At 47.9% G+C, this 23,417-nt stretch overlaps 1 protein-coding gene across 7 annotated transcripts in view; it reads left to right on the forward strand.

The window, feature by feature from the left end:
• LOC121584898 (EMI domain-containing protein 1) overlaps window positions 1-23,417 on the forward strand; it is a 69,518-nt gene that overhangs the window by 9,621 nt on the left and 36,480 nt on the right. For all 7 annotated transcript variants that reach the window (XM_041901136.2, XM_041901132.2, XM_041901134.2 and 4 more), the window contains exons 2-3: window positions 3,400-3,513; window positions 3,670-3,773. In XM_041901136.2, coding sequence (XP_041757070.1) covers window positions 3,400-3,513; window positions 3,670-3,773 — 218 coding nt within the window. The remainder of the gene's footprint in view (window positions 1-3,399; window positions 3,514-3,669; window positions 3,774-23,417) is intronic.

Here is a 23,417-nt window from a genome sequence, read left to right on the forward strand (position 1 = left end):
TCTCTCTTCTCTCTCTCTCTTTAACTTCTCTCTCTCTTCTCTCTCTCTGTTTAACTTCTCTCTCTTCTCTCTCTCTCTCTCTCTCTCTCTCTCTTTAACTTCTCTCTCTCTCTTCTCTCTCTCTCTTTAACTTCTCTCTCTCTTCTCTCTCTCTTCTCTCTCTCTCCTCTCCCTCTCTCTTCTCTCTCTCTCCTCTCTCTCTCTTTAACTTCCCTCTCTCTCTTCTCTCTCTCTGTTTAACTTCTCTCTCTCTCTTCTCTCTCTCTGTTTAACTTCTCTCTCTCTCTTCTCTCTCTCTGTTTAACTTCTCTCTCTCTTCTCTCTCTCTCTTTAACTTCTCTCTCTCTCTCTTTAACTTCTCTCTCTCTCTTCTCTCTCTCTCTTTAACCTCTCTCTCTCTTCTCTCTCTCTTTAACTTCTCTCTCTCTTCTCTCTCTCTGTTTAACTTCTCTCTCTCTTCTCTCTCTCTCTCTCTTTAACTTCTCTCTCTTCTCTCTCTCTCTTTAACTTCTCTCTCTCTCTTCTCTCTCTCTCTTTAACTTCTCTCTCTCTCTTCTCTCTCTCTGTTTAACTTCTCTCTCTCTTCTCTCTCTCTGTTTAACTTCTCTCTCTCTTCTCTCTCTCTCTCTCTCTCTCTCTCTTCTCTCTCTCTGTTTAACTTCTCTCTCTCTCTTCTCTCTCTCTCTTTAACTTCTCTCTCTCTTCTCTCTCTCTTTCTCTCTCTCTTCTCTCTCTCTTCTCTCTTCTCTCTCTCTGTTTAACTTCTCTCTCTCTTCTCTCTCTCTGTTTAACTTCTCTCTCTCTTCTCTCTCTCTCTCTCTCTCTCTCTCTCTCTCTCTCTCTCTCTCTCTCTCTCTCTCTCTCTCTCTCTCTCTCTTTAACTTCTCTCTCTCTCTTCTCTCTCTCTGTTTAACTTCTCTCTCTCTTCTCTCTCTCTCTCTTTAACTTATCTCTCTCTCTTCTCTCTCTCTCTTTAACTTCTCTCTCTCTCTTCTCTCTCTCTGTTTAACTTCTCTCTCTCTTCTCTCTCTCTGTTTAACTTCTCTCTCTCTTCTCTCTCTCTCTCTCTCTTTAACTTCTCTCTCTCTCTCTTCTCTCTCTCTGTTTAACTTCTCTCTCTCTTCTCTCTCTCTCTTTAACTTCTCTCTCTCTTCTCTCTCTCTCTCTTTCTAACCTCTCTCTCTCTCTCTCTCTCTCTCTCTCTCTCTCTCTCTCTCTCTCTCTCTCTCTCTCTCTCTCTCTCTCTCTCTCTCTCTCTCTCTCTCTCTCTCTCTCTCTCTCTCTCCCTCTCTCTCCCTCTCTCTTTCTGAGGCGTCAGAAGGCTATCTGTTGGTTCTGGAGGCCATGGAGGGGGAAGGAAACAGGGACCCATCCCAACCACCCCCTTACCCTTTATGGAGGCTCTTACAGTGTTAAAGAGGGAAAGGGAAAGTGGCTGTTGTCTTAGCCTGTGGCAGATGGATGAATAAGAAACAAGAGTTTAGCACTACCAGAAGGATGTTGGTTCTCTAGAGCAGAGTTTCCCAAACTCAGTCCTGGGGGCCCCCCTGTGTGAACTTTCTGGTTTTGCCCTATCACTACACAGCTGATTCAAATAATCAAAGCTTGATGATGAGTTTGTAATTTGAATCAGCTGTGTAGTGTTAGGGGAAGAAGAAAAAAAGTTCACCCAGGGGGGCTCCCAGGACTGAGTTTGGGAAACTCTGCTCTAGATGATATGGCCCTAATAAGGGCTTGTGTGCACTGTGCAGGCACCATAACATGTAGGAGTCGTTACTGTGGGCTGCTTTAGGGTACACACACACACTACATGACCAAAAGTATGTGGACACCTGCTAATTGGGAGTGGGCTGCAGCCTATGTGTTTTTCTAATTATACACTACATGACCAAAAGTATGTGGACACCTGCACATCGATCATCTCATTCCAAAATCATGGGCATTAATATGGAGTTGGTTCCCCCTTTGCTGCTATAACAGCCTCCACTCTTCTGGGAAGCCTTTCCACTAGATGTTGGAACATTGCTGCAGGGACTTGCTTCCATTCAGCCACAAGAGCATTAGTGAGGTCAGGCACTGATGTTGGGCGATTAGGCCTGGCTCGCAGTCGGTGTTCCAATTCATCCCAAAGGTGTTCGATGGGGTTGAGGTCAGGGCTCCGTGCAGGCCAGTCAAGTTCTTCCACACCGATCTCGACAAACCATTTTTGTATGGACCTCGCTTTGTGCACGGGGGCATTGTCATGCTGAAACATGAAAGGGCCTTCCCCAAACTGTTGCCACAAAGTTGGAAGCACAGAATAGTCTACAATGTCATTGTATGCTGTAGCGTTAAGATTTCCCTTCACTGGAACTAAGGGGCCTAGCCCGAACCATGAAAAACAGCCCCATACCATTATTCCTCCTCCACCAAACTTTACACTTGGCACTATGCATTGGGGCAGGTAGTGTTCTCCTGGCACCCCCCTTCTGTTCCCCCTCAGTGACTCTGCCTCTCAAGAGACCCAGGGGGGGAAAGCCAGCGGATGTGTATTGATAAGGAAAAGACTGCAATGTAAACACAGCCTACAATGCACTCCTGCAAGTCTCACGGCCGATTGAACTTGTGTAAACATCATAAAATACTTTGAAAAGAAAGAGGGGGGAGAATGAAAGGAAAGACTCAAAACCCCTGGGATGGGTAGACTTAGGCTTATGGAGTGTGAGGGTACGGATAATTTCCCTTTGTGTGCACATGTGTACGTACGTATGTGTGTGTGTATGAGAGAGAGAGAGAGAGATATTGTGGGTTTGTGGGTGTTTAATCAGATAATGATATGACCACCTGTTTCTTCTGGTTGTGTAGAACAGGTGTGGAGGAGAACTGAAGCCAATAGTACTTTTATCTTCCACTTTGTCTTATTGACTTTGAGTGTGCATGCTAAACCTGCTCTGTGTGTGTGTCCCCCTCTCTCTCCCCCCTCTCTCTCTCCCCCTCTCTCTCCCCCCTCTCTCTCTCCCCTCTCTCTCTCCCGCCTCTCTCCCCTCTCTCTCTCCTACCTTTCTCTCTCCTGCCTCTCTCTCCTGCCTCTCTCTCTCATGCATCTCTCTCCCCCCTCTCTCTCCCCCCTCTCTCTCCTGCCTCTCGCTCTCCTGCCTCTCTCTGCCCTCTCTCTCTCCCCCTCTCTCTCTCCTGCCTCTTTCCCCTCTCTCTCCTGCCTCCCTCTCTCCCCCTCTCTCTCCTGCATCTCTCTCTCCTGCCTCTCTCTCCCCTCTCTCTCTCCCCCTCTCTCTCGCCTGCCTCTCTCCCCTCTCTCTCTCCTGCCTCTCTCTCCTGCCTCTCTCCTTCCCCCTATCTCTCCCCCCTCTCTCTCTCCTCCCTCTCTCTCTCCCGCCTCTCTCTCTCCCCCCTCTCTCTCAGGAATTGGTGTCCCCATACGGTCACTAAGACGGTGACGTGCCAGGTGCAGAATGGAACGACCCTGCAGCGTGTCTACCACACATGTCGCTGGCCACAGGGATGCACAGAGGGAAGGTGAGTCTGGGACCTCTAACCCAAAACACAGCATGTCAAAACCTCACGAACACACCCCACATCTACAGCTTGATGAATGAACCACTAGATCAGAGGAACTGGTTCCTCCTTACATTGTTTGTGACATTGGCCTGTGCGTGTGCGCGTGTTCCCTAGCTACCGGACAGTGGTCAGACCCTCCTATAAGGTGGTGTACCGTGCCATCACCTCTCTGGAGTGGAAGTGCTGTCCAGGCTACAGCGGCACCACATGTGAAGAAGGTAAGAGGGCAACAGAGGGATTTATGCACTTACAGACTTCTCAGATCTCTGTACTCTCATTTCTGGTCCTTGTAGTTTCTCTCTCTCTGCATCTATTTTCCCCTCTCTCTCTCTCTCTCTCTCTCTCTCTCTCTCTCTCTCTCTCTCTCTCTCTCTCTCTCTCTCTCTCTCTCTCTCTCTCTCTCTCTCTCTCTCTCTCTCTCTCTCTCTCTCTCTCTCTCTCTCTCTCTCCCTTTCTCTCTTTCTCTCTGCTCCTCTGCTTGACTGACAGTGCTCACAACTGAAAAGCAGAACAATGAGGACATAAGGTTTTGTTGAGATTAGAGGTCCTGGAGTCCTGGAACCTGGTTCTGACGCTCCTCAGCCATGGGGTGGAGGGAGAAACCGTGACGACCAGACGGCTGCCAGGCTGCCTCTCCCCTCCCCTTCCTCCCTCTCTCCACACTCTCACTCCTCTTTTCACTCTGGATTTTGGTTAACGTTCTCTCACTCTCTGGTTTAATATCGCTCTAATTTCTCTCTTTTTTTTTCTCATACCTTTTTCCCTGTCTCCAAGTTATCTTTTCTCACTTAGCTCAAGTTCAATAATGTATCTTTGTCTTTGTTCCATTCCTCCTTCCTATCAGCATATCTCTCTATCTCTATCTTTCTCTGTGTTATCCAGGATTCCCAGTTCCCCACTGTGTTAGTCTCTTAGGAGTTCCTCAGAACTAATATATGAGTAATATGGCTAAACTCTTTGGTACTTTCCACTAGGATACCCCTCTGTTTGCCTGCATCCTAACAAAACACTTTCACTCTCCAATGGTCTTGAGAAAACCTCACATCAGCATCTTAGGGCAGAGCCAACAGCCTCCAGTTTATTACTCTTCTAGGTTTTTACGTGTCCAATTTCACAGTCATTGAGTCAATTATTTGTTGTGGTTTAGAGTTATATAGTCCATCCCCTACCATGCTAACACTCTGTTATTGCTATTCTGATCATTTCAACTCCAGTAGCTCCCCCCGTCCACATGATCACGCCCCCACACACACCTCTCCTCACCCCTCTCACCCAGAACAGAACAGAGCCTAATGATTTCCCTTGGCGCTGGCTGGCCCCCTGTCTCAGTCTCGTCTGGTGTACAGGGTGGAGTGACTGTTTGTCCCAGGACCCGGGGCTGTTAGTGTTCTGGGTGGAACCGTAAATCGTTAAGCTTTGTGACACAGATTACAATAACCCTTGTCTGTGGTAAAACATTGAGTTCTCAGTGGTATTGACATGGGACTGCTGTTTCCCTCCACAGCCAGCCCACTCCTCCCAGGTGAGCTAACAGTTTCTCTGGGGCCTCCCAGGGACACGCTGCCTGCTGCTGGGTGATGTAATGGGGCCTCATTTGGGAGAAATTACTCCACTTTTCCCACCAGCACACCCTTTACACATGTGCCTACATATGTTGACACAAGGTGTACACATGTAACACATACTCTGATACAGGGTACAAGACACTCAAAAACACCCATACACGCACGGATGAAAACAGGCTACCGAGATACACACACATGGAAAGCAGACAGACACACTGTCAAAACACCTAGAATTATCCAATGATGTGCTGGGGGAGATTCCCTCTGGTTGTAATGGAGGGCTGTGGTGGGGGTTTGACTGGAGGGCTGAGGGGGGGACAGGGATGCTGGGATTAGGCACTTATCAGAGCGCCGTTCCGGGTGGCTCAGATCACAGGCAGCGCTGAGTGGAAATGACAGCTACTATTCGGAGAGCCCTGCGCTGAAGCACTGTGGATAGCATCCAGGACCGCCTCCGGCACTCTGTAGGAGAGGCCCCTGACAGCACACAATCTGATACCCCTCCTCTCAGCCCCCTCATCCCCTTTCTTAAGGAGTAAAAACCAGCGACACAGGGATGACTGGAGATAGGATAGCACAAATTGTTGCCATAGCGTTGCCAAGGAATGTTAGAGCGCCACTCACAGGTTCATTGAGTGTGAGGTCAAGTACAAGCTGTGTGCTTGTCGCATTGATGTGATTGTGTTCCTATGTTTCTGTGCAGATACATGTCCTAGAAAGTTTATTTGTATGTTTTAGCATATAACAGAGCACCTGTGTGTTATGGTGGCAGGTAGCCTAGCAGTTAAGAGCGTGAGCAAGACACTTAACCCTAATTGCTCCTGTAAGTCACTCTGGATAAGAGTATCTACTAAATGACTAAAATGTCAAATGCAAATGTAAATGTTATTAGTTATTGGTTGTAGTAGATATATGGGACATCTCGATTTTGGTCTGAAGTTGAACTGATGTGATGTCCTGTCCTCTTGATGTATGACCCATTCAAAGTTCCAGTTTAAAGTAGTCGTAGGTGTTCCCCCCTTCCCTCCCTCTCTCCCCCCCCCTCCATCTGCTGCCTGTCTGCTGTCTGCCTCTCTGTGGAAAATGTGCATGATCCTCTGATCTACTTTACCTCCCCTACCTCTACCTCCTCTGTACTGCACCACTACCCTCACTGACTCCCCCCCAGGGCTGGTCAGCATTACTGCATCCGTCACCACAGCAGACAGGCAGACTGGGACTCTGACTGGGAGGGTGAGAGTAGAGGTGAGACTGAATGATGGCAATCCTCCTCACTCAGGAAAAGGCAGAGCGGTTTGCTGTAATCTTAGTGCTCAGTAGTGTTGTTTTCACTGTTGTTCATTCACTCACTTAGCTGAGTTCTTCCTATGTCCCATTACATGTGTACTCTCTGACCCTGTTAGGGGGTTTGGAGTCTGGTCCCCCCCTTGCTGCTCCCCTGCCTGCTGTCAGAGTGGCTGACTAGGGGTTCCGCATGTCTGGTCTGTCTGTCTGACCTAGAGATAACACATCTCTGTTTTAGTTTAAAACCCCTTGATGTGTTTTCCCCAGTCCCAATGACCCTAGGAGCAGAGTGCACCAACCCAGGATGAGTGATCGCACACTATTGGATGGGTTCAGGTCACTCTGGCACCTGAGAGACTCTCTCGTCAAATCAGAGGCTCCCATGAGATCTGTGGCCTGTTGGCTCCACCACATCCAGCCCAGGGGCTCCAAAAGCAAAACATTACATCACACACAGGCTGATAACAGATAAACAGTCAGATAATCAATGTGGAGTAAGATAACACTGTATTAAGCCACCCCTCATATTGCTCTCTGTTTCTCAGGCCCCCACCCCAATCTCAAGCCTTGGCTCAAATTCCAGACCAGTGGTGTAATTACTAGGTACTAATTGTTTTCTATGAGGTTGGGGAGATATTGTCTTACTGCTGGACCTGGAACACATTGGCCTTTATCTCTGATTGAGCTTGATGGAGACACTTTCATAAGCTTTCAGATAACAGGGATATCCCTTCACCCTTCCAAGTAACAAAACTATTGTTTTCAGTGGGGATATCCCAAGTTACAGCAAATCAAATAACACTATCAAAAGTATACCCCATTTAGATAGCAATTTTATTATAACAGAATATCAAATGTATGCAATACAGGCTAGATTATGACATCCAATCTAGCTGTCAAACACATCAGTGTACCTACAGTATCAGAGGACTGTATCAAATGGAGATCACAGTCTCTCTGACATATAAACTGTGATAGTATTCATGTCTCCCTCAGGTCAGGTGTGTTAGTTGGCTTACTGCCCTTGTCCTCTGCTGTGACTGAGTTATGTGAGGATATAGTGTGAGGATGACACTGGGAGACTCCAGTTGATATCATGGACTGTATTTTATATATAGAGACAGGCACTTGAAAGCAACTCACCACCTCGGCAGCTTATCTCAGGAGAGGGCCGCAGGCAGGCAGCATATTGAGACAGGGAGGAGGTTTTGCTGAATTAGTGAGGTTGTCGGTGCTCTGCGGGGGAGTCCCCATCAAGCCATGTCTCGCAGCCAAGCTGAGGCTGCGGATTCTGGGCCCGCAATTATGGCGTGGCTGGAAGGTAGAGGCGCGGCGTCTGCAATAAGCCGCAGAAATGTAATCTGTGTTTTTACAGCTCAGCGTGGCTTATCAGAGACCTACACTCTAAGCCCCTTGCTTTAAACATCAATTGGCTGCAGCTTGCCATTAGCAAGGGGAGTGTGGGAGTATGTGGGTGCTGGTGTGTTCGGTGTGTCTGTGTGTGTGTCTGTGTGTGTATATATATGAGTGTGTGTGTGGGTGAGAGAGTGAGGTGTTGAGGATTTTTTATAGTGAAGGATACAGCTGTTAAGCATGATTAGCCGTTTTAATGGCTGTCGTTTCTAGTAGCTGTAAGTGGAAAGACCCCAGTGTGAGGTCACGGGTTTGGGGGCTGCACGAGACCAGTTCATCTCTTTGAGTGCCAGCCTCCACTCCCACTCCTCTTGGACCACACAATGGAGCACTGTCAAAAACAAAATATGCTGACCCAACATAAAGCCACCATTTTCCAGAGCTGTCCCTGAAGTGGCCATTCTCCCTCCTCTCAACCACACGCCCCGGGTCCCCCAATCCCAGTGTTTGTGTAAATAGGTTGTAAAACCACTGGAACACTCACACATACAGTGGGGTCCGAAATAATTGACATCCTTGATAAAGATGTACAATAATGACTGTATAAAATAAATAATTCAAATACTGAGGAAGAGATTTTGTTTAGCAAGTAATACCTTTTTTTCTCTCAAAATGGTAGGGATCCAAATTATTGACCCCCCTAAAGATTCTTATAAATAAAGTAGTCAAAAGTGTAGTATTTGGTCCCATATTCCTAGCATGCAATGACTACATCAAGCTTGTGACTCTACAAACTTGTTGGATGCATTTGCAGTTAGTTTTGGTTGTGTTTCAGATTATTTTGTGCCCAATAGAAATGAATGGTAAATAATGTACTGTGTCATATAAGAGTCACTTTTATTGTAAATAAGAATAGAAACATGTTTTTCTAAACACTTTTACATTAATGTGGATGCTACCATGATTACAGATCATCCTTAATGAGTGTTAAAAATGATGAGTGAGAAAGTTACAGAGGGTCAAAGATCATACCCCCAAGACCTGTTAATCTCCCCTGTTGTTGGTAATGGTGAGAGGTTAGCATGTCTTGACTAATTTGTTTATAAGAAACTTTAGGGGTGTCAATAAATTTGACCCCTATCTTTTCAAGAAAAATCATTATTACTTGTTAAACAACATCTCTTTCTCTGAGCATTTGTATTAGTATAAACTAATATCATTTCCCAATATTTTTTTGAATACAATAGAGCTCAGTATTTGAATGATTTATTTTATACAGTCATTATTGCTCATCTTTATCAAGGGTCTCAATAATTTTAGACCCCATTGTACATACACACAAACACACACATACGTACGCATGCTTACTGATTTATTTATAAGGAAACATAAACACACATGTCACATTTCACAAACGTGCACGTTCAGATACACTCACAACACAGGAGGTGGTAATGGCTGGAGCGGAATCAGTGAAATGGTATCAAATACATCAAACACATGGTTTGATGCCATTCCATTCGCACCGTTCCAGCCATTATTATGAGCCGTCCTCCCCTCAGCAGCCTCCACTGACTTAAAATCACCCACAAAACATTATTTACACAGACACACATACCCACAAAGGCATGCCCCCAGCAGAATGCAGACATGCCTGTGCTGCGGAGATTCATGGGCGTGTAAATGGCGAGCGACAGCAGCGCAAGTGCCAAGCCCAAATTGGAAGCAGCTGAAGCTGAGGGGAGGGGAGCTGAGGGCCCCAGATGAGATTAGAGGCAGGAGCATCCAGCCCCTCGCTTCGCCACTCAGAAGAGAATAATCACAACAGCCATTAATTACCATATGACACCAGTCATTTTATCAGTATGACCAGCCATCAATTAACTAAAGCAAACAGGGAAAAAAAAGCATTTTTCTCCCTCTGTTTGCCCCTCTGTCGTGCTCCTCTGTTGATGTGTGTGTACTCGTTTGTTAGGATGGAAATGGTAAAGAGTTGTTTATATTATTTCGAGGTATATCTTCGAGGAAACCAACTTTTGCCACAGGTGAGATGAGGGTTGAGATTCCCTGTGCTGCATGCAGGTCAGTTTATTTATGGTTTCCCTGGCCTCCGTTCTGAGTCCCTAGGGGGGCGTGGATTATTGAAAATCATGCTACTTCTTCTTCTTCTGGGGAAATGGACCCAGCAGGCAGAGCTAGAACTTGTAAGGCTGCAGGGATGAAAATAGTGAGACTGTGCGTACACACACACACAGTCCTACCCCATGGCAGCCACTATGCACTCCTCTGTCTCCAATAAATCAGAGGCATTTCCTCTCACGCTGCAGTTTAACAGGGCCTGTGTGTGGGCTGTATGAGTGACCCATAAACCCACAGGCACTCTGTAGCTCCGTTCAGGGCCCTGCACAGCAAAGGACTATCAATGGGAACAGGGACAGAGGGGCAGAGGAAGGGAGAGAGAGGGAGAGAGAGAGAGGCAGTGGGAGAGAGAGGCAGAGGGAGAGCGTGGCGGTGGGAGAGAGGGGCAGAGGAAGGGTGAGAGAGGGAGAGAGAGAAAGGCAGTGTGAGAGAGAGGCAGAAGGGAGAGAGATGCAGAGGGAGATAGGAGGGGGGAGAAAGGGGGAACAGGAAGGGAAACTAGGGTTTTGACATCTTAAAAATAACTCTCCAATATCCTATTATTTTGCTTGGGGAGGGGCGGGGTCAGTGTCACTACTGACATCACCCCTCATCTCCCTTTGTTATCCTCAGTTCTCAGGAGTAGCTAGTGGTGTAAAGGTCAGTCATGGTGTGGTATGGTGCTGCAGCCCTCAACTGTCTCTGCTCTAAATCCTCATTGATGTCATCAGAGGTGCACTAGGCCTGTCTGCTGTCCCTCAACCCCTCAGAGTGTAAACCAATTACCATCCCTCAACCCACCAAGGCACCATTCAGAGGTAGTGAGTGACATGTAGTAGTTAGAACACAGAGCTTTACTGTGTTTTGGCGTCGTTGAGTCTGAGACAACAGCAGCATTGATGGGGCTGGCCTGTGCTCTCAGTGTGCTGGTAGTGATGTACTGTACAGCCCTGAGTTCACCTGGCCTAGCGCTGCCTGGCTCCCAGTGGGACTGCCATCCCTCCATCTGTGGAGCTCTTTTAATCTCTCTTCTACCTCTCTCCTCGCCTTACCGTTTCAGTCTCTCCACTCTCTTCTCCTCTCCTGTCTTCTCACAGCATCATTCCTCTCCCCTTTTCTCTCTCCTTTGGTCTGCTTTATCTCTCCTCCCCTTTTCTCTCTCCTTGTGCAGTGCCTCAGTCCTGCCTGCCTCTCAGTCCTCCACACTGCCTGCTCTCTCTCTCTTTCTCTCTTACTTCTCTCTTTATTATTTTAATAAAGCCCTGGGCAGCTGCAGATATGAATCAGAATGAAATCTCCCTCCTCTTATTTCCTCCCTCCCTCCTGCAGTTGTGTCCAGATGCTGCAAGGCAGAATGTTTAGTATGAAATCAGCATGTAAACAAATCTAGCAGTTGCTATGTTGGTGCTGTGTATCATACTGTCTATATGCAGTGTCTGTTTGAGGTTTTGTGTACTCCCAGAAGTTTTAATTGTCTGGTTGCACACTTGTCATCTATAAGAGTGCAAAAACATATTACGACACCACATGAGAAAGATTCAAAGTGTTTTGGTCCAATGGGCTGGGATTGAGGAAGCAGCTATCTAACCCAGGCCACACCTCCCCCCACCACCACACTCCCTTATCCCAAAACACAGACAGACCAACAACCATAACAGGACAGGTGGTGGTGACATCATTTATGACCCTTCATTTCAAGGACCTCCCAAAATCCCTCTTCTTGCTCTTTGTCTAAGACCCAGCACTTCAAACCTGGACCGCTGGATGGATGAGTGGACTCCAGTGCAGTCACATTGGTGTCCCCACTCCTCTCCCCTTTTTAGTCTTCCTCTCCCCTCCCCTCAGTGGCTGCTGCTGACGTGGTGGAGGGAGGTGGTGCTGAGTCAGAAAGAGAAGAGGTCTGGTGATGGTTAGTTCTGGGTTGAGAAGGGGCTGGAGAAGGAAAAGTTTTTTTTGGGATGAGCTGCTCTTACACACAGGCTAATTAGAGACATGCCTGGCTCTGTGAGCAGCAACCAGAGAAAACAGAGGACACCGCTTCTCTGGGCTCTGTGGAACCAAATGCCTTGACTGGGGGAAAATTATTTCACCTCATAGGGTGGGACAGGGAACAATGGAAGGTATAGGGGCGTGTCTCTAAAGATCAGATGACTGATATATGAGATCAATGAAAGTGATTGGCTGGCAGACAGGCTGTGCGTTTACAGTAGGGTGTGGAGGAGATAGAGAAAGTGTGAAGATCTCTGATAAGACCCATGAGTGACCCATCTCTCATTGTGTGTGTGTGTGTGTGTGTGTGTGTGTGTGTGTGTGTGTGTGTGTATATGTGCGTGTCTATGTCTGCGTCTGGATTGTGCCACATGTGAGACAGTGACAGTCCTCCTCAGCACAGCCCTGTTTCTGACACTGTATCTGGTAAGACATCATCATTTAGGAGAGAGCTCATATCTCCTCCTCTGTCCTGACTCCTCCACTGTCACACCTCAGAGACCTCTGGACTTCATCATACTGCCATCCCTCACTCACTCACACACACACACACACAGGCTCCTCTCTGCTCTCTTCTCCATGGACTTGGCCAAACTAAACTTTAACGCTGTCTGTTGCCCTCTTCCTGACCAGAGAAGTGACATGTGTTGATGAAGGGGCTCAAGTGATGGTCAGGGAGTGTGTTGTGCTCCCAGGTCATGGGTTCAGGGCTGAAGGAAGAGGAGGAAGAGAAGGAGGAAGCGAAGGATGGTGTGACTGTGTCAGGGCAGTGTGCCAGAGGGTTGAGATCATTAACAACAGGATGAACCCTGAACCTCCAAACCTTGGCCCACCACCCTCTGGGACTCATCCAGTAGGGGTTAACAGCCTCAGTGTTATGGTTATGTGTCCTCCCTCCTCACCTCTCCCCTGCTCCCCCCTGGCCAGGAACATAAATACAGACTAATGAGAGAGGAGAGCTGTGTGTTCCTGCCTCCTCAGATGTTTATGGTCCTCTCACTCCTTCACACTGAGCTGAGCTCACAGCCAGGGCCTGGCAACACACACACACGCACACGCACACCGACACAGATAATACTCCACATTCACACATACACTGAGTGTACTAAACATTAGGAACTCCTTCCTAATATTGAGTTGCACACCCTTTTGCCCTCAGAATAGCCTCAATTTGTCAGGGCATGGACTCTACAAGGTGTCGAAAGCGTTCCACAGGGATGCTGGCCCATGTTGACTCCAATGCTTCCCACAGTTGTGTCATGTTAGCTGGATGTCCTTTGGGTGGTGGACCATCCTTGATACACACAGGAAACTGTTGAGCGTGAAAAACACAGCAGCATTGCAGTTCTTAACACACTCAAATCGGTGTCCCTGGCACCTACTACCATAACCCGTTCAAAAGCACTTAAATCTTTTGTCTTGCCCATTCACCCTCTAAATGGCACACATACACAATCCATGTCTCAATTGTCTCAAGGCTTAAAAATCCTTCTTTAATCTGTCTCCTCCCCTTCATCTACACTGATTGAAGTGGATTTAACAAGTGACATCAATAAGGGATCATAGCTTTCACCTGGATTCATCTGGTCGGTCTATGTCACGGAAAGAGCATGTTTTGTATACTCAGTGTATATATACAGACACACTATGACAGACAGACAGACAGACAGACAGACAGACAGACAGACAGACAGACAGACAGACAGACAGACAGACAGACAGACAGACAGACAGACAGACAGACAGACAGACAGGACAGTAAATAAATGCAGAGAGAGAGAGAGAGGGAAGGAGAGAGAGAGAGAGAGAGAGAGAGAGAGAGAGAGAGAGAGATGGGGGGAGGTCTAGACCAGTGGAGGCTCCTCAGAGGAGGAAGGGGAGGACCATCCTCCTCAGTGAATTTCATAAAAATAAAAATTGTGAAACTTTGACAAAGTTATAAATTTTTTAGAAAAAACTATATTAAATATATTCCCATGTCACCAAATAATTGATTAAAACACACAGTTTTGCAATGAAGGTCTACAGTAGCCAGAACAGCACTCTGTAGGGTAGCACCATGGTGTAGCCAGAGGACAGCTAGCTTCTGTTCTCCTCTGGGTACATTGACTTCAATACAAAACCTAGGAGGCTTATAGTTGTCACCCCCTTCCATAGACTTACACAGTAAGTATGATAACTTCCGGAGGACGTACTCCAAACTATCAGAGCTCTTGCAGCATGAACTGACATGTTGTCCACCCAATCAAAGGATCAGAGAATAAGCTACAATTAGCTAGCACTGCAGTGCATAAAATATGGTGAGTAGTTGACTCAAAGAGAGAAAAATACAATAGGTGAACAGTTTTGAACAAATGTATTTATTTAAAAATGAAGGAGAAGCAAGAGAGAGAGAGAGAGCGAGACAGAGAGATAGCTATATTTAGTTGTATTTCTTTCACTTTCACTTAGCTAGCGAATGCTGCTAGCTAGTTTAGCCTACTCAAACACCCGGCTCAAACAGAGAGGGATGCTATGTTAGCAGCTGGCTATGGCTATGGCTATCCAACACTGGAACTTTTCCAAGTCAAGGTAAGCTTTTGGTTTTATTATTTTATTGCCACGGGGCCCGCCGGTGTAACTGCTAAACTGCTTTCTAACTGTACATTGTACTGCATGTTTGTAGCGGGTTTACTAATGCGTTAGTTCTAGTAGCTATGTTGACTGACGTTAGCTAATATGGTGACAACGATATAGGCTTTGTGTAGCGGTTATGATATGAAGGTTTGTCTTGGAAATTTTTTTGTTGCCTGGTCACAGACAGCTGATGTGTTGTGCACTGAAGCCCACAAGCAAAGGGAAAAGGTGAGAGGACGAGCGTGCGTAGATGTGAGAAGGAATGAACAGGCAAAGTGATCGTGCTGTTTGTATGTGGCTGCTATGAAAGTGAACTGTGTTTGCGTTTGATCAAGGGTGTATTCATTCTGCCGATTCTGTTGAAAAACATTTCTTAAACGGAAGTAAACAGAACGAAACAGGGATAAACATACTTGAATTTGTCCAATAGAAGCTCTCGTTTGCAACTGTTGGACTAATGATTACATCCAAGATCAGCTAGATCACGTGTCAAACTCATTCCACAGAGGGCCTAGTGTCTGCGGGTTTTCCCTCCACTCTTGTATTTTGTACTTTATTTATTAATTAAGGTCACTAATTAGTAAGGATGTCACGACTTCTGCCGAGGCTGCCTCCCCTCCTTGTTCGGGCAGGCTTCGGCGTTCATCGTCACCGGCTTACTAGCCACTGCCGCTCCCTATATCATCATTCCATTTGTCTTGTCTTGTCAATTACACACACCTGGTTCATATCCCCTCATTAGACCGTGTATAAGTGTTCCCTCTGCCCCCTTGTCCTTGTGGGTGATTGTTTTATGTGAGTTGAGTGTAGCTCGGTGGAACTACTCGTACCTTGTATTGCCGGGGTAGATATTTCCCCTGTGCCTGTATTTTGTTGGAGCTACCCGTACCTTGTTTTGCCAGGGTATATTGTTCCCCTGTGCCTGTATTTTGTGGTCGCTATCTAGCGCAACTGTGTACGACGGAATAAACTCTGTATTCGGTGATTTATCCTCCTGCGCCTGACTCCTTCTAATCACACTCATCACAGAATCACCCACCCGCTATGGAGTCAGCGAGAGAGGAGCGCATGCCTGGAGTCGTGGCATGGGTCCAGGAGCATTCCACGATGCTGTCCAGCTTGGGGGAAGCGATGAATCGGGTTCTTCAGGTCGTCCAACGCCTGGAGAGGAAAGGACCCGATCTGTCGAGACCAGCTGGCCAACCGGATCCAGCCACCCACACCCCAGCACCCGGAGGGATCCAGATATCCTGACCACGGGAGTTCGACGGGACGGCGGTGCTCTGCCAAGGATTCCTCCTCCAACTGGAGCTCTACTTCTCCAGCATCAGGCCGGCCCCATCGGAGCGGGAGAAGGTGTCCGTCCTCGTTTCCTGCCTCTCGGGGAAAGCCCTGGAGTGGGCCAATGCAGTTTGGAACGAAGGAGGAGCCGCGTTTGAGAACTACGGGGAGTTCGCTCACCTCTTTAGGGCGGTCTTCAATCACCCGCCCAAGGGTCGAGAGGCGGGCGAGCGGCTGGTCCACCTGAGGCAGCGGACGAGGACCGCGCAGGACTTCGCATTTGAATTTCGGACTCTTGCAGCGGGGTCCGGGTGGAACGAGCGGGCCCTGATCGACCATTTCCGGTGCCATCTGCGGGAGGACGTCCGACGGGAGCTAGCCTGCTGGGACACCATGTTGTCCTTCACGCAACTGGTGGACATGGCCATCCATTTGGACAACCTGCTGGCAGCCAGAGGACGTCCTGGAAGTGGTCTGCCCGTTCCCACCCTGGCCGACTCGGAGCCCGAGCTGATGGAGCTGGGTGGAGCCACCGTCCGAGAGAGCGGAGGACGACAGCGACAGTGCCACTCTGGTGGCACAAAGGGACAGTACACCACACGTTGTCGTCAATGTGCTTTTGGGTCTGGAGGCGGCAGGCAGGGCACTCTCGCATCACCCCAGGTATCAAACACCCACACTCGTTCAGAGCCCTCTGCTGCGCACTGTACCCTACCTATCTACTTTCCCGATCACATGGTAGTTCCCCAGTGTAAGGCGCTAGTCGATTCAGGCGCAGCTGGGAACTTTATGTACAGGGCATTCTCACGCCGTCTAGGCATTTCATTGGTTCCCCTATCCATTCCACTCCTCATCAGAGCAGTTGACAGTCGACCATTAGGTTCCGGGTTTGTTCAGGAAGTTACTGCAGCAGTCACCATGATTACCCAGAAGACTCATTGTAAGCGGATCATTTTTTCTATTATTGAGTCCCCTGCTTTCCCTGTGGTATTAGGTATCCCTTGGTTAGCACTCCACAACCCCACCTTCTCATGGCCGCAGAGGGTTCTCACGGGGTGGTCGCGAGAGTGTCAGGGTAGGTGTCTAGGTGTTTCCGTTGGTGCAACCACGGTGGAAAGTCCAGACAGTACCTCTACCGTGCGCATTACCCCCAAATACCTCGATTTGGCACACGCATTTTCAAAAACGCAGGCTACCCAGTTACCACCTCATCGGGCGGGGGATTGCGCGATAAACCTCCGGGTAGACGTTGTACCTCCCAGGAGTCATGTGTACCCCCTGTCGCAGGCTGAAACGGTGGCTATGGAAACATATGTCACCGAGTCCCTGCGCCAGGGGTATATACGTCCCTCCACTTCACCCGCCTCCTCGAGTTTCTTCTTTGTGAAGAAGAAAGACGGCGGTCTGTGCCTGTGCATTGATTATCGACCACTGAACAAGGAGACGATCAGATTTAGTTATCCTCTCCCCCTCATTCCGTCAGTGATCGAGTCACTGCATGGGGCGCGCTTCTTCACCAAATTAGATCTCAGGAGTGCGTACAACCTGGTGCGTATCCGAGAGGGGGATGAGTGGAAGACAGCATTTAGCACAACCACGGGGCATTATGAATACCTGGTGATGCCCTACGGTTTGATGAATGCTCCATCTGTCTTCCAGTCCTTTTTCCAGCAGTCCGTCTCCTTCCTCGGATACCGCATTACCACCTCAGGTGTGGAGATGGAGGGAGATTGCATTTCAGCCGTGCGTAATTGGCCGACTCCACCCATGGTTAAGGAGGTGCAGCGCTTCCTTGGCTTCGCCAACTACTATCGGAGGTTTATCCGGGGCTTTGGCAAGGTCGCAGCTCCCATTACATCCCTGTTGAAGGGTGGGCCATCCCGGCTCCGCTGGTCTGCTGAGGCTGACCTGGCCTTCAGCAAACTGCAGGGTCTGTTCACCTCAGCCCCGGTACTGGCCCACCTCGATCCATCACTACCGTTCGTAGTGGAGATGGACGCGTCCGAGGTAGGGATAGGCGCTGTCCTGTCTCAACGCTCGGGCACGCCACCCAAGCTCTGCCCCTGTGCCTTCTTCTCTAAGAAGCTCAGCGCGGCAGAGCAGAACTACGACGTTGGTGATCGGGAGCTGTTGGCTGTTGTCAGAGCCTTGACCGTGTGGAGGCATTGGCTCGAAGGAGCGAAACACAGTTTCCTCGTCTGGACGGACCACGATAACCTGGAGTACATCCGGGCAGCGAGGAGGCTGAATCCTCATCAGGCCAGGTGGGCCCTATTCTTCACCCGGTTCGATTTTACACTGTCATACATCCCGGGTACGAAGAATGTGAAGGCAGATGCATTGTCACGGCTGTATGACACAGAGGAGAGGCCCAGAGACAACACCCCCATACTCCCGGCCTCCTGCATTGTGGCGCCGGTAGTATGAGCGATGGACGCGGAGAACCCTGTCATTCTCCGCTAACATCAAGGCGGTGACCCGATCCTGCAGGTTCATGCTCTACAACCTTCGGAGAGTACGACCCTGCCTTACACAGGAAGCGGCACAGGTCCTAATCCAGGCACTTGTCATCTCCCGTCTGGATTACTGCAACTCGCTGTTGGCTGGGCTCCCTGCCTGTGCCATTAAACCCCTACAACTCATCCAGAATGCCGCAGCCCGTCTGGTGTTCAACCTTCCCAAGTTCTCTCACGTCACCCCCTCCTCCGCACACTCCACTGGCTTCCAGTTGAAGCTCGCATCCGTTACAAGACCATGGTGCTTGCCTATGGAGCAGTGAGGGGAACGGCACCTCCGTACCTTCAGGCTCTGATCAGTCCCTACACCCAAACGAGGGCATTGCGTTCATCCACCTCTGGCCTGCTGGCTCCCCTTCCTCTGCGGAAACATAGTTCCCGCTCAGCCCAGTCAAAACAGTTCGCTGCTCTGGCACCCCAATGGTGGAACAAGCTCCCTCACGACGCCAGGACAGCGGAGTCACTCACCACCTTCCGGAGACATTTGAAACCCCACCTCTTTAAGGAATACCTGTGATAGGATGAAGTAATCCGTCTAGCCCCCCCAAAAAAAAAAAAAAATTATATATATATATTTGTTGTAAAGTGGTTAACCCACTGGCTATAGGGTGAATGCACCAATTTGTAAGTCGCTCTGGATAAGAGCGTCTGCTAAATGACTTAAATGTTAAATGTAAATATAGAGCAGGCATTACGCACAGATCCATCTCCACCTCAGTGTCCAGCTGGGCTGCGGTACGTGCCTGCTCTTATCCGTGATCGGCTGATCTACTGGGCACACACGTCACCCTCCTCTGGTCACCCAGGTATCGGTCGTACAGTGCACTGCCTGACCGGAAAGTACTGGTGGCCTACCTTGGCTAAGGACGTGAGGGTGTATGTCTCCTCCTGCTCGGTGTGCGCCCAGAGTAAGGCACCTAGGCACCTCCCAGCGGGTAAGTTACATCCTTTACCAGTTCCACAACGACCATGGTCTCACCTAAGTGTTGATATCCTGGAACTCCAGTCACCTGGTTGTCTAGGTCTTAATTGAAAGGAAAAATCAAAAACCCGCTGACTCTCGGCCCTCCATGGAATGAGTTTGATACCCCTGAGCTAGATGCAGGCAAGAGTGTGCAAGGCGGTATTGAATGTGCCACTGTCTGTCACCTTGACTACTCAAAATGTTTATCTCGACCTGTGCACCCACGTTGTAAACTGTCATTCATAGGCTAGGTTGTAGCAACCTCATGATGGGTATGGGGAAAATAGAGTACCATGTAGTAGCCTAAATCTATCGATGTTACATTGAGCTGGGCGAATGGAATATGAATGACAGTCATCCAACATGCTATAATAGAAATAAGGCCATGCTCATTAAACGGCACCGACCTCCACTGGTCTAGACATACTGTTGTCTTAGTGCTACTGGGTGGGAGCACAGCAGAGCCTCCAGTCACAGTCCTGTCTATCTGCTGTTGTCATTGGAGCGAGGCAGGGAGAAGAGGCAGGGAGAAGGGTGGCTCTTTAGTACTGGCTGGGTGATGTCATGGCTGTATTATTTCTGTTGGCTCACCTCTGTGTTGTCTGTCTGAAGGGTTCACCTGACAGGGACTGCACTGTCTCGGTCTGAGAGACAGTGCTAAGATTCCTTAACATGACCGGCATGCTGTCTGTTGCCTTATTCTGCAGATAGATACCTCACCTAAAAGACGAGCTGTGAGTTTGGATGAAATAATGCACTGATACACAAATCTCTCTGTCTCTGTCTCCTCAAATAATGTTTTTCCTCCCTGGACATAAACCCATCATTACATCCTATTTATAAAAGAACAGAAGCATTATTCCCAGCTAATGCATCTTTTGTATGAAACGTCCACTGTGGCTGTGTAAACCTCGCTGCTGGTGTAAACAGAGACTCATTCAGGCTGTGTTACCGAAGCTGCAACCGGATGGGTTCTGAACCTGAGACTGTTGAGAAGTGCTAAAAGTCCCAGCACAGTTTAGATCCTCACCATCTCTCCCTCCTCCTCTCTTTCTCCCTCTCTGTCAGACGAGTAATGTATTCACCCCATTGTAGATGGAGAGAGAGAGAGATGGCGGTGAAAGACATGAGCAGCCGAACGAGTGAAAATGTGGCATTGCTCCAAAGGGACACGTTTCTCTGAGTGCTGCCAGGTAGAGAAAGAGCAAAGAGAAGAAAGAGGCTGGAGAAAGGGATGTTCTCTCCTCCCCTTTTCATTGTTAGTCCTGACACTTGGCAGCGATGGCAGAGGGGTTTGGATGGCACAGTGTTTTTCAGCCAGCGGTGTGGAAAATAAGGTCATTGTAATAAAGAGAAGAGGAGAAACGGGATGTTTATTCTCTGTTTGAAAGGTTGTGTTTAAGGTTGGTAGGGCCATAGCCTGAGAGGAACCAATACTGACTGGACTGACTGATCAGCTGACCTAACTGATGGTGATGATGAAGGTGATGATGAAGGTGATTCAGTTGAAGTATTGGATTAGAGGGTTGAGGTCTTTCATACATGACAGCTTCTTGCAGGAGTCTGCAGCCATTCCCTGCTCTACACATGGGTGATTGCTAGGAGGGGTAAAAGGCCAGAGTAAGGAGTGAGGGTAGGGGCAGTGTTATAGAACAATACCATGCATTATTTCTTAATGGCTGTACCCACGCTATCCCTGGAAACCTCTCAACACATTCTCGTGTTCAGTCAAACATACTGAAACCCCTTAAGGGTGTATGTTCTAAGTATGTCAGACCTCTGAGGACAATGTCCCTCTGTGCATTGGTCAAAGCTGAAGAAAGGAAGCAAGTCTCTAGTGTTTCACATAGTGTATCATTTCCTCTCAGCGTTCAGTCAGTCATAATAGATAGAGATTCATATCTAAGATAGTCCAACAGAGTTGTTTCAGCCCTGTAGTACACTCAGTTCCCTTCTCTTTTTCGCTCTCATTTCCCCTCTACTCTCCCACATTCACTGGCGGGCCGGAATGCTGTGGTTACCATGGACACCTGCCAGAGGTGCAGAGATTCCTGAGGCGTTTATGAGCGACGGTCCAGACTGGCTTGGTACTGACAGACTCCTACTCTTCCTCTCTTCCTCTCTCCCTCTCTCTTTCTCTTTATGTTTGTATAGCAGTGATGGAGCCCTCACACACTCTCAGATCCACTCAGGGGAGGGAGAGGACATGCTGTGAGATGCTGGTTAGGATCAGTCATCTTTCTCAAGGAGCTCTTTTTGCAAACTGGAATTCCTTTCTCATTGGCTGCACCTGACAGAGCAGAAACCTGACCCGCCCGTAACAGTACAGCCAGGTTCAACAGCTCTGCACATTGTTCCATAGTGTTCCATAGTGTTTCAGAAGGGTCTTACAATGGGACGGAGCATGTCAGCGCCAGGCAGCTAGCTGCCCTCCTCTGTGAATGTGTCTGAAGGACAGACGAAGGGAGGAGATGCATCATCAGCCTATAAAAGACTAACCTCAACATCCATCGTCTGCCCTGTCCATGCAATACTTGAATGTTAAGGTTGTGAATATAATATTTTGTTATCTGTAATGACTTGTAGTGAAATGCTATTGTGTGTGTGTGTGTGTGTGTGTGTGTGTGTGTGTGTGTGTGTGTGTGTGTGCGTGTGGTGTGTATGTGCTCTCCAGACTACTGTCTTTTAAACTTTTAAACTGTGAAATAGTTCCACCAAGCCTGGCTGATATGGTTTTATATGAGTCAGTCATGGCAGAGATAGGGATTATCATTGAACCCTGTCGCTATGGAAGCAGCCAAGGAGTCACACATGTCAATTATGATAACTCGCCCCCTCGCTCCCCTTTCCACCCTCACCACCCGCAAAAATAAGGTAAAAGGCTTTAGTGCTGAAATTGCACTAAATTACTTTCATTTTCCACTTGCTTCAGCATGTCATCATCTCACCACCAAGTGATGTCATTATAATTATAAAGATTTCATAAAGATTTTAAATGAAACACTTTTTATGACAGCTTTGTGTAAAGACATTTTTATGTAGATGGGAGTATAATGATTTTAACATGATTGTCCTAAATTGTTACTTGTGATTTTTACAGCTTTCATGAGTAGTTTAACAGGCTGCTGATAAAACATAAATGGTCTGCTAAGTCAAGGACCTTGTTCCTATTAAACTCTATCAATTATATTATACTCCCTCAAAAACGACCTAGAAACTTCAGTTCAATTATCACCTTCATAAACCCATTAAGTCCTAAAATAGGGCGGCAGGTAGCTTAGTGGGTAAGAGCGTTGTGCCAGTAACCGAAAGGTCGCTGGTTCTAATCCACGAGCCGACTAGGTGAAAAATCTGTCGATGTGCCCTTAAGCAAGGCACTTAACCCTAATTGCTCATGTAAGTCGCTCTGGATAAGAGCGTCTGCTAAATGACTAAAATGTAAATGTAAAAAGGGTTGAAGTCAGAGAGGGAGAAAGAGACAAAGAATGAGTCTGGAAGAGAAAGGGAGAGAGAGGATGAAGATAGAGGGAGAAAAGGGAGAGAGAGAGAGAGAGGATGAAGACTAGTGGTCTTCATTGGTCCAACAGATCTGAAATTCCGAAATCCAACCAAGAGCGGGTCCGGATCCTAAATTCTGACTTTTGTCTCAGATCTGATATAATTGCCACGAGTCTCGGGTATGTGCAATTAAAATAGATTTACCGACTGGAGCTGAATGGACCCGTCCTCTATTAATTTAATGTGTGTGAGTCGATGAAAACTGCGTGAGCTTGTTATCTGTCAGCAGGTTGAAACGCAATAAAACGTATAGCTTATGTCCAGCTGAAACTGGTAACGGCTGCTTCCATCATGTGCGCCTGCTGCTGAGGAGAGAGAGAGCAAGCGAGTGGAAGGAGCCTTGACCTAGGCTACTGTTGATTGTGAAGATGGAGGCCTTTTTCATTGAAGTAAAATTCAAGTTAGAGGAGAAAGACTATAGTGAAAAGAAGCCGACAAGGGGAATGTTGTAGTGGACAAAGATGAGAAGAACGTTGGCGCGACCAAATGGACTGTGCGTGCAACTCGCTAATCAGGTTTGATGCAATTTTCTAACTTTTATGTATTTATTTATTATAATTTATTTTATCATTATTATTATTATTGTACATCATCATTATTATTGTAGGCCTATTTAAG

Source organism: Coregonus clupeaformis, chromosome 16 (assembly GCF_020615455.1).
Source record: "Coregonus clupeaformis isolate EN_2021a chromosome 16, ASM2061545v1, whole genome shotgun sequence".
Lineage (NCBI taxonomy): Eukaryota > Metazoa > Chordata > Actinopteri > Salmoniformes > Salmonidae > Coregonus > Coregonus clupeaformis.